The 14,245-nt window shown below is 42.3% G+C and overlaps 1 protein-coding gene across 1 annotated transcript in view; it reads left to right on the top strand.

Moving 5' to 3' along the window:
- SF3B3 (splicing factor 3b subunit 3) overlaps window positions 1-14,118 on the top strand; it is a 38,566-nt gene extending 24,448 nt beyond the window's left edge. Inside the window, exons 15-26 of the mRNA XM_065924978.1 lie at window positions 245-388; window positions 2,526-2,648; window positions 3,369-3,523; window positions 7,900-8,074; window positions 8,752-8,957; window positions 9,056-9,212; window positions 10,291-10,416; window positions 10,831-11,043; window positions 11,608-11,706; window positions 12,333-12,476; window positions 13,057-13,161; window positions 13,524-14,118. Of these exons, the coding sequence (XP_065781050.1) occupies window positions 245-388; window positions 2,526-2,648; window positions 3,369-3,523; window positions 7,900-8,074; window positions 8,752-8,957; window positions 9,056-9,212; window positions 10,291-10,416; window positions 10,831-11,043; window positions 11,608-11,706; window positions 12,333-12,476; window positions 13,057-13,161; window positions 13,524-13,664 (1,788 nt within the window). The 3' untranslated portion in view covers window positions 13,665-14,118. The remainder of the gene's footprint in view (window positions 1-244; window positions 389-2,525; window positions 2,649-3,368; window positions 3,524-7,899; window positions 8,075-8,751; window positions 8,958-9,055; window positions 9,213-10,290; window positions 10,417-10,830; window positions 11,044-11,607; window positions 11,707-12,332; window positions 12,477-13,056; window positions 13,162-13,523) is intronic.
- Window positions 14,119-14,245: the final 127 nt, after the last annotated feature.

Below are 14,245 nucleotides of genomic sequence, written 5' to 3'. Positions count from 1 at the left end.
GCCCTGTGCTTATTTACTTTTACCATTATCCACTTCTACAAAAAAGAGAAAGCCCAGTCCTCCGCAGAGCTTGTTTTAAGGTTTAGTTCTCTAGTGACCCCCATACCTGTTGAGAACTCATTCTTCAGGTTTTCCGTGTCCACAAAAAAGAGCTGTTCTTCACTTTTAAGAAATAGATTTTTCTGGGCAGGTTTTTTCCCAAAGTTGGTCACTTGCTGTATTTTATTTTCTCTTTCCTCTTTAGGACTGTTTGCAGCCTTTGAGCATGCAGGCTCTCCCGGCCCAGCCTGAGTCCTTATGTATTGTGGAAATGGGTGGGACTGAGAAGCAGGATGAACTGGGGGAGAGAGGTTCTATTGGCTTCTTGTACCTAAATATTGGACTCCAGGTAAGAGATCCAGAAACACACTCCTGGGGTCAGGGCATCTTTTACTTCATGACTGCTTTGTTTAAGGCAGGTATTTTCTGTGCCTGTGTTTTAGTTACCCACATTATGAAAAGTGATCAGTTTTGCTCTCGGTTCCACTTGTTTTAGCTCTAATTTAGAAGAAATCAGGCCTGGAAAAAAGTATTTTATAGAGTCTGATAAAATTGCTTAGCAGTGACTGTTTTGGGGCAGAACTATATTGCCTATGGCTTTCACGGTTTGCAGTTTGTGAGACTATGATCCAGTTGTTCCTCAATGTCCTTGGGGTTGGTTCCAGGATCTCCCTTGGATACCAAAAATCAGAGGATACTCAAGTCCCTTATATAAAATGGCATAATGGTTGTATATTCTCATAACCTTTAATTAAATCATCTCTAGATTACTTAATTACCTAATAGAAGGTAAATGCTGTATAAATAGTTGTTGTACATTTGCAGCCAATTCAAGTTTATTTTTTGGAATTTTCTGCTTTTTTTTCCCCCTGAAATATTTTTGATCTGTGATTGGTTGAATCGTGGATTCAGAATCCATGGATACAGAGGGCCTCACTGTTCATGATGGGCTCCATTAACAATAAAGGGCCCCTCCGTGTTCCCTGTTATCAAAACACCTAGGCTCTTCATGGCATGAAAGGCAGGAACGCAAGAAACAGAGTGTCAGGGGTTTTGACCATATCCTTTTTTTTTTTTTTTGCCTAGCCCAGGGAACTGTTTGCTTTTTAATTTTACTTCCTAATTTAGAAATTCTCAAACGTGCCCAGGAGTTAGACTAATGAAATGAACCTCCATGTACCCATTACCAGTTATCAGCATTTTGCCTCTCCCTTCTCTTCTCTTCTCTTTTAAGGCAGATCCAGTATAGTGTCATCTATAAGAATTTGAGAATGTAGCTGTAACAGGAGTATGTGTGTGCATTTTGAAGCTTTACTATCATGCTTAACAGAATTTAAGTTCCTTAATAGCTTCTGATACCCCCATGTTCTCATTTTCTCCCTTTTTTTCTGTTCTGAAAAATGTTTTTACTTTTGGTTCTACTCAGAATCTGCATAAAACTGTCCAGTTTTTATCTGCTTAATCCTCTCACATTGTTTTATTATTTATTTGACTGTGTCAGGTCTTGGTTGAAGCGTGTGTGATCTTGTTCCCTAACCGGGATTGAAACCGGGTCCCCTGCATTGGGAGCACAGGGTCTCACTCACTGGGCCACCAGAGAAGTCCTCATGTTTCTTTTAACAACTGTCTCAGCTTGTTAAAAAGAAATCAGATCATTTTTCTTAGGGAATTTCCTACTTCCCATCCTACGCATGTGCTGGCCTCCCAGAAAATCACAGCGCGATTCTTCCTCATCCCCAGGGCAGAGCGCATGTTTCTGATTCTGGATGGTGCATCTAGCTGTACTACCACTGCCATGGGGACTGCATCACGGCCTTCAGACCCGAGTTCTTGGATAAATACTTCACTTTTCCCCCTTTGTTTACTTATTTTTTAGAGTAAGAGGTTGGTGCCATAGCAGTCTCCAATGAAGACTGATGAAATGTTTGTTTTTGTTTTAATTTTAGATAACATTTGCAGATTTTTAGATTTACATCAGACTATCACAGTCTTTGTTTTAGATACTAAGTTCCCACAATTTAGAAAAGTGGGAATTTTCCTTTTGAAGTTGCTTCCTTTGTCCAATTAACAGGTGCCCACTATCTTTGGGGGCTTCCTTCTGGCAGAAGGAAGTGCTCCACATGCATCTGGAACACTCTTGCTTCAGGCTGGAATAAGCTATTTCTCTCAGGATTCTTATTTTTTTTTAAGGGAAATGTATTTAGAGACCACAATAGGCATGGGTATATTAAACGGTACATGTATCTTAAAATTGTAAAGGGTTTAACATAAAGGGTAAAAAATTTTAAGGATATATGATGAAAGGAAACTGCTTTTCACTTAGTAAATGCTCAGTAACTATTTGAGTGAGTGGTTTAGGAAAATGAATGAATGGCTGGCTGATGACTATATATTTAAACCACCTCGTCATTTTCTTCCAACGGAAATAGGGTAGCTAAAGAAGCTTCCATTATGCCTAGGCCTTAAACACCTCTCATTTTTATTAGAACGGTGTGTTGCTGAGAACTGTCCTGGACCCTGTCACTGGGGACCTGTCTGACACCCGCACTAGGTACCTGGGGTCCCGTCCTGTGAAACTCTTTCGTGTCCGGATGCAAGGCCAGGAGGCAGTAAGTAATGAAAGGGGCAGTAAGTTTTTGGATGTTAGTGGCATCAACTGAGCCCTGTGGCATAAATCTTGCTGTCATTAATTCACAAGTGTTGTAGTTAGTCAGTTAGTTGGACATTAACTTATCTTGATTCAGTTCCTTCATGCAATAAATCTTGAGTCCTTTAATCTAGAGCTTCTTAACTGAGGTTCCATGGCACTGTGCCATGATTAAGTTATAGGTGCGTTAGAATATCCCTTCAGCCCTGAGGCTGAGCAAATGGAGTGAACTGAGAGTTAGCTGGAAACCTCCCATGTAGGATACCACTACCTAGGAGTAAACTGGTATAGGTATTGTGACTTACTGTGCAATGTGAAAGAGGCCAGGAAACATTGTATTCTTTGTAGTTAAGAATGTCAGTGTTGCTGAGGGACCTGCCAGTTCTTTACTTGTTACTGCAGTTGAATCCTTGCAGCTCTGGAGCTTTGTGTTGGTATTTTCCTTTTACACACATGGAGCCCAGGATCCTAGATTGAGTGATTGCTGGCTAGGAGCCAGCACTTGTAGCAAATGCTGCACTGACCCTTCTGTAGACCTCTCTTTCTTAAGGTAGCCTTTTAGGTTTCTAAAATGCCTTGGGGTATTTCACACACTGAAATCTGGGGACAGAGTAATTGGGTTAGTACATCATGTTTGTTTGGGCTTTTCCCAAGCTTATTGGAGATGTTTTTCTTTCTTCAGGTGCTGGCCATGTCAAGCCGCTCATGGTTGAGCTATTCTTACCAGTCTCGTTTCCATCTCACTCCCCTGTCTTATGAGACCCTGGAATTTGCCTCTGGCTTCGCCTCTGAACAGTGCCCTGAGGGCATTGTGGCCATATCCACCAATACCCTGAGGTGAGAGAGTCCCAAGGCTGAAGCACCACGAGAGGTTGGCACAGAGCCGACTCTGCCCTGGGACTGGTGTGTTGTAATTGAAACCTTCATTGGCTCAGGATTTGAGTACCTGGTAGCCAAGTTTCGGTGTGTGGGAGTTTTAGCTTCTGTTAAGACTTTAGGACCATGTTTTCATATTTGGCAATGTAGTTCAGTCTCTGAGATTTAAGATTCTTGTTTTCCAGGGCCATGCTGTTGAATTAGTGTTATAGCAAGCATTGTTGGATCACTGATTGTCTTTTCTCACTGTGTCTTGCATTTGCAGTGTTATATCTTATTTATTAACCTCAAAATTAATTTAGACCTTTTGCTGGTTGACAGGTTATTTATACTGATCACATTGGAGTGAGCACTGTCTGTATTGCAAGATGGAAGATAACCTAGTCAGTTTTGACTTTGTCAGATTTTGGTGGTTGGTTTAGTTTTGTTTTCTTTTTTAACTCTTTAATGTTACCAGTGCCATTCATGTGTTCTAGTTACAACTGTTGTTTGTTTACAATGGAACTCTGGCCTCTTGGTATATGAATCACTTATTACTTAGTCAGGTGAACTCCTAGATTTGCTTGCAGAAGCTTTCAGGAACTTTATCATCGCCGTTCTCTCTGTTTTTAAGCTTCAGCATCTTTGGCTCCAGCACATTTGTTCTCCCTGCACACCTCCATATGTTCCTTCCTGGTTTGTTATCTCTGCACTTGTTCTTGGAATGCTTTTCACACACATCTCTGCCTGTTAAGTCTTAGCCTCATCCATGGGTTCTTTAGTTGTTTTATTGACATGTGCAATTTCCTGGATTCCTGTAAATTTTGACAACACCACAGATTTTCAGTTTTTTTTTTTTTAAAGCATCAGCATTTTCCTCCCAGAAGAAAATCAGGGAAGACTGCTGTGTGCTGTGTGTCTTGCATGTGAAACATGTAAGCAGAATTCTTGGGAACACAGTTTATACACCACTGGTCATGGTACTTACTGTCAGAACCACTCATTTCCATGGTGACTATTACGAATAATGTTGCTGTGAACACTCGTGTACAAGGGTCTATTTGTGTGTATATTTTCTTTTTTCTTGGGTGTATACCTGTAAGAATGGAATTGCTAGTAACTGTTTAACTTTTTTAGAAACTGCTACACTGCTTTCTCAAGTTGCTACACCATTTTACAATTTCATTAGTGAGGTATATTGGATTATTGTCTTTTTATTATTGAATTATAAGAGTTCTTTTTATATTCTGTATACAGTTATCTTATAACATGATTTGCAGATATTTTCTCTTTTTTTTTCTTAGAGAGTGACAGTCTTTACTGTTTAGCAGTTGATTTTTTTTTTTTTTTAACTCACATGTTGGTAAGTTCAGCTCAGTCGTGTCCAACTCTTGGCGACCCCATGAACCGCAGCACGCCAGGCCTCCCTGTCCATCACCAGCTCCTGGAGGTTACCCAAACTCATGTCCATTGAGTCTCTGATGCCATTCAACCATCTCATCCTCTGTTGTCCCCTTCTCTTCCTGCCTTCAATCTTTCCCAACATCAGGATCTTTTCAAATGAGTCAACTCTTTGCATCATGTGGCCAAAGTATTGGAGTTTCAGCTTCAACATCAGTCCTCCCAATGAACACCCAGGACTGATCTCCTTTAGCATGGACTGGTTGGATCTCCAACATCAGTTCAAAAGCATCAGTTCTTCGGCGCTCACTTTCTTTATAGTCCAACTCTCACATCCATACACGACTACTGGAAAAACCATAGCCTTGACTAGATGGACCTTTGTTGACAAAGTAATGTCTCTGCTATTTAATATGCTGTCTAGACTAGTGATAACTTTCTTTCCAAGAAGTAAGCGTCTTTTAATTTCATGGCTGCAATCACCATCTGCAGTGATTCTGGAGCCCCCAAAAATAAAGTCAGGCACTGTTTCCACTATTTCTCCATATATTTACCATGAAGCGATGGGACCGGACACCATGATCTTAGTTTTCTGAATGTTAAGCTTTAAGCCAACTTTTTTGCTGTCCTCTTTCACTTTCATCAAGAGGCTCTTTAGTTCTTTACTTTCTGCCATAACAGTGGTGTCATCTGCATATCTGAGGTTATTGCTATTTCTCCCAACAATCTTGATTCCAGCTTGTGCTTCCTCCAGCCCAGTGTTTCTCATGATGTACTCTGCTTATAAGTTAAATAAGCAGGGTGACAATATACAGCCTTGACGTATTCCTTTTCCTATTTGGAACCAGTCTGTTGGTCCACATCTAGTTCTAACTTGCCTCTTGACCTGCATACAGGTTTCTCAAGAGGCAGGTCAGGTGGTCTGGTATTCCCATCTCCTTCAGAATTTTCCACAGTTTATTGTGATCCACATAGTCAAAGGCTTTGGCGTAGTCAATAAACCAGAAATAGATGTTTTTCTGGAACTGTCTTGCTTTTTCGATGATCCAGCAAATGTTAGCAATTTGATCTCTGGTTCCTCTGCCTTTTCTAAAACTGGCTTGAACATCTGGAAGTTCATGGTTCATGTATTGCTGAAGCCTGACTTGGAGAATTTTGAGCATTACTTTACTAGCGTGTGAGATGAGTGCAATTGTGTGGTAGTTTGGTCATTCCTTGGCATTGCCTTTCTTAGGGATTGAGATGAAAACTGACCTTTTCCAGTCCTGTGGCCACTTTTGAGTTTTCCAGATTTGCTGACATTTTGAGTGCAGCACTTTAACAGCATCATCTTTTAGGATTTGAAATAGCTCAACTGGAATTCCATCACCTCCACTAGCTTTGTTCGTAGTGATTTTTCCTAGGCCCACTTGACTTTGCATTCAAGGATGTCTGCCTCTAGGTGAGTGATCACACCATCGTGATTATCTGGGTCGTAAAATCTTTTTTGTATAGTTATTCTGTGTATTCTTGCCATCTCTTCTTAATATCTTCTGCTTCTGTTAGGTCCATACCATTTCTGTCCTTTATTGAGCCCATCTTTGCATGAAATATTCCCTTAGTATCTCTAATTTTCTTGAAGAGATCTCTGGTCTTTCCTATTGTATTGTTTTCCTCTATTTCTTTGCACTGATCACTGAGGAAGGCTTTCTTATCTCCTGGCTATTCTTTGGAACTCTGCATTCAAATGGGTATATTTTTCCTTTTCTCCTTTGCTTTTCACTTCTCCTTTTCACAGCTATTTGTAAGGCCTCCTCAGTTAGCCATTTTGCTTTTTTGTGTTTCTTTTTCTTGGGAATGGTCTTGATCCCTGTCTCCTGTACAATGTCACTGACCTCCGTCCATAGTTTATCAGGCACTCTGTCTGTCAGATCTAGTCCCTTAAATCTGTTTCTCACTTTCCCTGTATAATCATAAGGGATTTGATTTAGGTCATAGCTGAATGGTCTAGTGGTTTTCCCCACTTTCTTCAATTTAAGTCTGAATTTGGTGAAGTATTTGATTTATGTCTTCAAAGAAATGAACCTTGCTCATTACCCCCTCATAGTATTTTGGATATTTATGGGAGTAGAGTGTTGTTGAGTTGCTGAGTCGTGTCCAACTCTTTTGTGACCCCATGGACTATAGCCTGCCAGACTCCTCTGTCCATGGGATTTCCCAGGCAAGAATATTAGAGTGGATTGTCATTTCCTTCTCCAGGGAATCTTCCTGACCACAGGGTTCAAACCCATGTCTCTTGCATTGGTAGGCGGGTTCTTTACCACTGACCCACCAGGTAAGCCCTGGAATGTTGCCAATCATAGTCTTGTAGAAAATGTTCTGGTGTTTGTAATGTACTCTTTTTAAATGATTCTTAATTAGCTTTTTTTTTTTTCTCTCAGCACTTTGAAGTGTCTATATTTTTAAGAGCATCTGAGTTCTGCTTATTTTGCACATAATTTGACTTATGAACATTTCTGTCTGCTTGACAGAGGTTGTAGATCTCATACTTGCCATCTCTTTCTGCATTGTGTGGGTTTCCTAAAGCCTAGGTGATTTTCGTTCAGGATGGCATTCACTTTATTTTATGAAACACTGTCACACAAATAATCACATATATTCGGGTAATTGCAGTGCAAAAAGAGATTTTAACTTTTCACTATCACGTTATCATTGGAGGGATAAAACAGATCTTTGAGGGTTCTAAGGTAAATTTTACTGGGGGAAACTGGAATCACTCTGAACAGTGATGGGCTGTTGCTGAAATAAAAGGCCCTTCCCAGATCTCCTGTCTTTTGTGCATAATCTTCTAGATGATAAGGGTATTGTTTCATGTTCCCCAATGCTGATATTAGAGCTGTGACTGCTTACTGACCCTTTCAACACCAGTTTCTTGGTCCTGAGTGGGTGACCTATTAACTCCTTGCCTTTTGCCATAGGATTTTGGCATTGGAGAAGCTGGGTGCTGTCTTCAATCAAGTAGCCTTTCCACTGCAGTACACACCCAGGAAATTTGTTATCCACCCTGAAAGTAACAATCTTATCATCATTGAGACTGACCACAATGCCTACACTGAGGCCACTAAAGCTCAGAGGAAGCAGCAGATGGCAGAGGTAATGCAGTTGACCTTCAGGGTTCAATAAAAAGGCAATCTTGTGAAACCATGTTTAAACCTCTGTGTAATTGATGTCTAATGCCTTTGTTATATTTAAAGATCCAGAGTCTTTTCAGGTCCTTCAAACAGTCCTTTGCCACAGTCCTTTGTTTTTCAGGGACTTTCTTATGACTTAGGACTAAAACGTTGACCTGGATTTATTCAATCAATAAATACTAGAACAGTATTTATTCTTCTCTGGAACAGTTCTTCTCTCCTGGAACTTCCAAAATAGCCTGTGTTATATCTTTCCTGAATTTGGGCCCAAAGAAGACAGCTTTTGTATTCCTCACAATACCATCTCCTTCCAGAAATTATTTCTCAGCAAAAACAAATAGTCCCCACTATGTAAAACTGTATCTGGCCCAGAAGAGAGGAAGCAATCAGTCTTCATCTTCACGTTTCTCAAGTGTTCACCACGACTGATGATTTTAGTTTCCCCTTAGTTATCTTTTCCTCTTTCCCTTATTTGTACGCCTCTCCCTTTGATCTTCATTTTGGGGAATAATGATTTTGGTGGACAGACTTTGCTGCTTTGTGTATTGTGAACACCTCCTGGAGGTGTTCTTGTTTGTCCACTTCTCACCCAGCACCCACCTCTGAACGCACCAACTCTTCTTGCTTCTTTGGATTTAGGAAATGGTAGAAGCAGCAGGAGAGGATGAGCGAGAGCTGGCCGCAGAGATGGCAGCAGCATTCCTCAATGAAAACCTCCCCGAGTCCATTTTTGGGGCTCCTAAGGCTGGCAATGGGCAGTGGGCCTCTGTGATCCGAGTGATGAATCCTATTCAGGGGAACACATTAGACCTTGTCCAGCTGGAACAGAATGAAGCTGCTTTTAGGTAAGGGGCTCTGACCATGCAAGGTTTTGAAGACTGGAATGGGAGTTCTCTGGGCTGTGCCTAATGCCTGACTCCTGATCCTTTCTTTGAAAATGCAGCGTGGCTGTATGCAGGTTCTCCAACACTGGTGATGACTGGTATGTGCTGGTGGGCGTGGCCAAAGACCTGATACTGAATCCCCGATCTGTCGCTGGGGGCTTTGTCTATACCTACAAGCTCGTGAACAATGGGGAAAAGCTGGAGTTTTTGCACAAGGTAGGAACCAGACAGTGGCTTTCCTGGATCTTAAGTCCTACTTGTTGTTGTTTAGTCTCTTAAGTTGTGTCCAACTCTTGCATCCCCACGGACTGCAGCCCACCAGGCTCCTCTGTCCATGGGTTTTTCCAGGCAAGAATACTGGAGTAGGTAGTCATTTCCTTTTCCAGGGGATCTTTCCGACCAAAAGATTGAACCCGTGTTTCCACATTGGCAGGCAGACGATTCTTTACCACTGAGCCACCTGGGAAGCCCCTAAGTCTTTTAGACGTAACCAGTTTTGTATCAGTCGTGGATCAGGTCTTTCTGACCCTTCTCTTAGTGGCACGTGAAAAATGCTCCAGTGACACGCCACTGCCTGCTGGTCCGCCTGGAGGCCTGTATGCTAACCACCCTCAAAGGGGAATAGATGCATAACTAATGAGCCCCGTATTTTCTTGGCTTACTAAGTAGGCAGCCATTTGTGACCAGAATTCAGCAGTTCTACAGAATTAAGGTCATGTTATAGATATATATATATAACATATATAAGGTCATATATATATATATTTTTTTTTTTTTTTTTTTTAAGGAATTCTTCATCTCTCTTCTACACTGACAGCACATGAATGTGATTTCTCTTGGCCTTCCACAAGGGGCATGTTACTATAGGAAATAACTATTTCACAGAGCCTTCTTTGTGCTAAAGTCACTGTGTCTCCTTTACTTGTCTCTAGCACTCTTTTCCTCTCCCTCCACACGCCCCAGTCACTTCTCTGATACTGAGGCTTCACTTTCAGTTAATGGTGCCACTTTAGTTAACATCGGCTCTGGGGCAGTGTTCATCAGGTACCAGGACTTCTTTTCACCTATGGCATTCATTGATCCACTTGCCAAAATAGAGTGTTTCTGATCTGTTTACCCAAACACCTGGTTTTATAGGGACTGTTCATTATATGTGTGGGTTTATTTTCTCTGATGAGCCAAAGAAGGTCTCATTGTCTGTCTTCCTGACAGATGCCTGTAAAGTCGTTTGGGGTTGAGGGCGTGTAGCTGTATGTGTTGAAAACAGCCGCATCACCTGTTTATCCTCTCACAGACTCCAGTGGAAGAGGTCCCTGCTGCTATTGCCCCATTCCAAGGGAGAGTGTTGATTGGTGTGGGAAAACTTCTGCGAGTCTATGACCTCGGAAAGAAGAAGTTACTCCGCAAGTGTGAGAACAAGGTAAATATGCTGGTGGAGGGTCCTGATCTAGCTTGTGAGGAAGAAGACCCGAGCATGGTGGTGGACAGCAGCTGTTAAAATCGTGTCTTTATCCGGACCGTCTTTGTCTTCCTGGGCTAACAGTTAGGCTCTTGAGAAGGGGAAGAATAAGTAGGTTTCTTGGCTTCTTTACTTCAAGAGCCAGATTTCTATCCTGCTTGTGTCTGTAAGGAGTTAAACTGACAATTAAGCATATTTTCCCACCACGTTAAAACTAGTCAGCTTTTTCCCACCTTCTAGGAAGTTCTTGCTGATTGCTGTTCTTTGGTGTGTGCCATTCTTTAGACCCTATCTATGTAGCAGTTAGGGTGACCTGGACTTTTCCTGTTGATTCTGCACCCCAGGGTTATACCTTGCTGTCCTTGTTTTTCCCAGCATATCGCCAACTACATCTCTGGGATCCAGACAATTGGACACAGGGTAATTGTATCTGATGTCCAAGAAAGTTTCATCTGGGTTCGCTACAAGCGTAATGAGAACCAGCTCATCATCTTTGCTGATGATACCTACCCCCGATGGGTGACCACAGCTAGTCTCCTTGACTATGATACTGTGGCTGGGGCAGACAAGTTTGGCAACATTTGTGTGGTAAGTTGATTTTTACTTGGGTTACAGTGATGTGTGAAAAAAGTGGCCCAATTTGTGGTAATACTGTAATCTCTAATTTGGAAAGTAAAAATGGGTGTAACATTCTTTTAGCTTCCTCTGCCCCCATCCTGCTGTTCACTGCCTTCTTCCCCATGCCAAGTGACTTAATAATGATAGATTGAGTTTGAACTGAGGACTAAGACTCTCACTCTTTGCCAGAATTGGGGGCTTTCTTTGTATTTTATTTTTCAGTTGGAAGAAGATTGCTTTACAGTGTTGTGTTGGTTTCTGCCGCACCAGCGAATCACCATAATTAAACATGTTGTCTCCTCCCTCTCGAGCCTCTCTCCTCACCCTTGGCTTATGTTTTAAAGCCCAGTCTGGATTTTCTTGAATAGCTCTTGAGTTTCTCACTTACTGGACACCAGAACAGGTGCTGGCTCAGGTCTGCCAAATGCAGTGCCCCCAGGTTTGCTTGCAGGGACCTGGGGCAGACATGCTGCTTGGTGACCAAGGTCAGTGAGTGCAGAACCCAGCTCTCTGATTTGTGTCTCATCATTTTAGGTGCGGCTCCCACCCAACACCAATGATGAAGTGGACGAGGATCCCACTGGAAACAAAGCCCTGTGGGACCGGGGCTTGCTCAACGGGGCCTCTCAGAAGGTAGGCTTGTGGAAGCGACCCCAAGGAGGGGCATCAGGACCTTCACCAAGGAAGCATTTCTTTAGTGTTTCATCCACAGTGCACGTGACTGCATGGTGGCTTTGACACAAGATAACCAAGCGACTACCGTGTTCTCATGATAGAACAGATTTTCCTGAGACATTTTAGCATTGTGAATTTCTTCCGCACATAGTGGGCTCCTTGGAAACTGTGGTTGCACAGGCTCACTCAGGACACTAACCAGCTCTTCCTTCAGTGTGTCCTGGGCTTTCCTCTTCTGTAGGTGTCTTTTGTAGCACTGAACTTTAAAAAAAGATCCATTTTACTTTAGAAGACAAGCCTATAGATTGCAGTTTTTTAAACTTTGCTTGTTTCTTCCTTTTTTGCAAACTTGATATTTAACAAAAATGTGTTTCAGTTATAAATCAGAAATTATCTACTTTCAGCATGTTTGTGAAGGTGTTAAACTCTGTGCTAAGAACATTTCAAAGTATGTTTAAATTTTAATAATTTATGAATTTATCAAGGTGGTGAAATCTGCCCTTTGGAAGTGCAGTTTGCTCTTGGGAATCTGGAACAGTCTTCTGAGGGCACACATAGTGACTAGTCTGGTTTTTGACTTGCAGGCAGAAGTGATAATGAACTATCATGTGGGCGAAACAGTACTTTCCTTACAGAAGACCACGCTGATCCCTGGAGGCTCAGAATCGCTTGTCTACACCACTTTGTCAGGAGGCATTGGCATCCTTGTCCCATTCACATCCCATGAGGTAACATCTTCCACACTCCTCTGGCTTTTCATTCCTTGGGTTGTTCCTTAGTGTTAAGTTGGCCTAAGAGGGCAGTCCAGTTTGTGTTCATATGCAACTAGGAGTGTTGTGGAATTTTTGTAAGGTGACAGGAGTATCTGGGAGAAAGGAATCTTGACTTTTTCCCTTGGGGAAAGTCATTGATGTTTATATGCCAGGGGTTCAGTTTTCTGATGTGACCATAGGATAGTCAGGGGTGGAAGCCCCAGAGCCACACCAGATGGGGTGGGGTGTGGACTGGGTACTTAATGCTTCCTAGGGTCAAGTCTGGGATTGGCTAAATTTGGTTTATGTAGTTGTAGCCGAGGAAGATGGGATTAGGAATCTGACTTCACAAACCACTCTTTGCTTATGGTGTTTTCTCTCATATTCTGCAAATACAAAGGGGTTTTCATTTAGGTTTTAGTGAGGAACAGTTATTTCACATCTGCTTGGGTGGTAAAAATCAATGGCCTATCTGTTCACTGTGCCTTTGTAAACCATAGACTAGTAGTTGAAATCTTTTTTCTTTAGTGATTGATCCTTTGTTTTTTTCCGCCAGGACCATGACTTCTTCCAGCATGTGGAAATGCACCTCCGGTCTGAGCACCCCCCTCTCTGTGGGCGAGACCACCTCAGCTTTCGTTCCTACTATTTCCCTGTTAAGGTAGGTCTTTCTTGGAAACTCGGGTTGGAAAGGGGGATTCTCAGCCCATTTAACCAGTCTTACCTTTGGGCGTCCCACCCTTAAAAATCAGCAGAGTCTTGAAGGAGCACTGGGGGGATGGATTTATGGGGGAGGAATAGTTAGTGACATTCAGAGACCTCTTCCCTCAGGACAGACCATAGCCAGAGAAAAGCTTTCACCCAGTTTTCCTCAGGCAATTTTGAATAGTGTTCCTGGCACTATAACTGGAATTCAGATATCTGAGGGAGAAAAAAACTTTTCCTGGCATTGCTGCTTTAGCATGTGCCATTTTCTTTGGGCATCTCACCTTTTTCTTTCTCTCCCATCTTTCCATGTCTTAGAATGTGATTGATGGAGATCTCTGTGAACAGTTCAACTCCATGGAGCCCAACAAACAGAAGAATGTCTCTGAAGAACTGGACCGAACCCCACCTGAGGTGTCCAAGAAGCTTGAGGACATCCGGACTCGCTATGCCTTCTGAGCTCTTCCTTTTCCTGTGGGGCTTATCAGAGACTTTATTTCCCTCACCATGGGGCTGTGAATTTCTGTGACAGAAGAAGGGTGGTGATAATTAAGACTTTGTAATATTAAAGCTAGTAGCTCTTCCCCATCCACTCTTTTCCAGGAGCGACAGGTTTCCCCTAAAATTGGCACCAAGATTTGTACCCTTCTCCTTGCCTGGTACATAATCCATTGCCCCCAGGTTCTGGTGTGGAATACAGTGTCCCTTTTCCCAAAGCTTTCTTGCATTGATATTTTTGGCTATCCTGCCTACTTTTGTACACACCTTTAATTTTTAACTGGTTTACCTGTAAATACAGTTTTGTATGATGTTGTCTTTGTGGGGCTTAGCTGAGGTGGGGACCAGGTTGGTTATAGTACAGCTCCGGAGTTCTACCACTTTGGAACCTAATACAAACCTAGCTTTTGAGGTGGCTGGCGTCCATGTGTCTTTTCTGGGGGTGAGAATTTAGGTGGAAGATTGAGACTGAGTTGGAAACCATATCCTGCTTCCAACCATCTTGGACTTCTGCCACCCTGTGGCCTCGCACTCCCAGCTCT

This window comes from Muntiacus reevesi, chromosome 2, assembly GCF_963930625.1.
Source record: "Muntiacus reevesi chromosome 2, mMunRee1.1, whole genome shotgun sequence".
NCBI lineage: Eukaryota > Metazoa > Chordata > Mammalia > Artiodactyla > Cervidae > Muntiacus > Muntiacus reevesi.
Note: the sequence above shows the minus strand (reverse complement) of the source record. Positions and strands in the feature narration are given on the sequence as shown.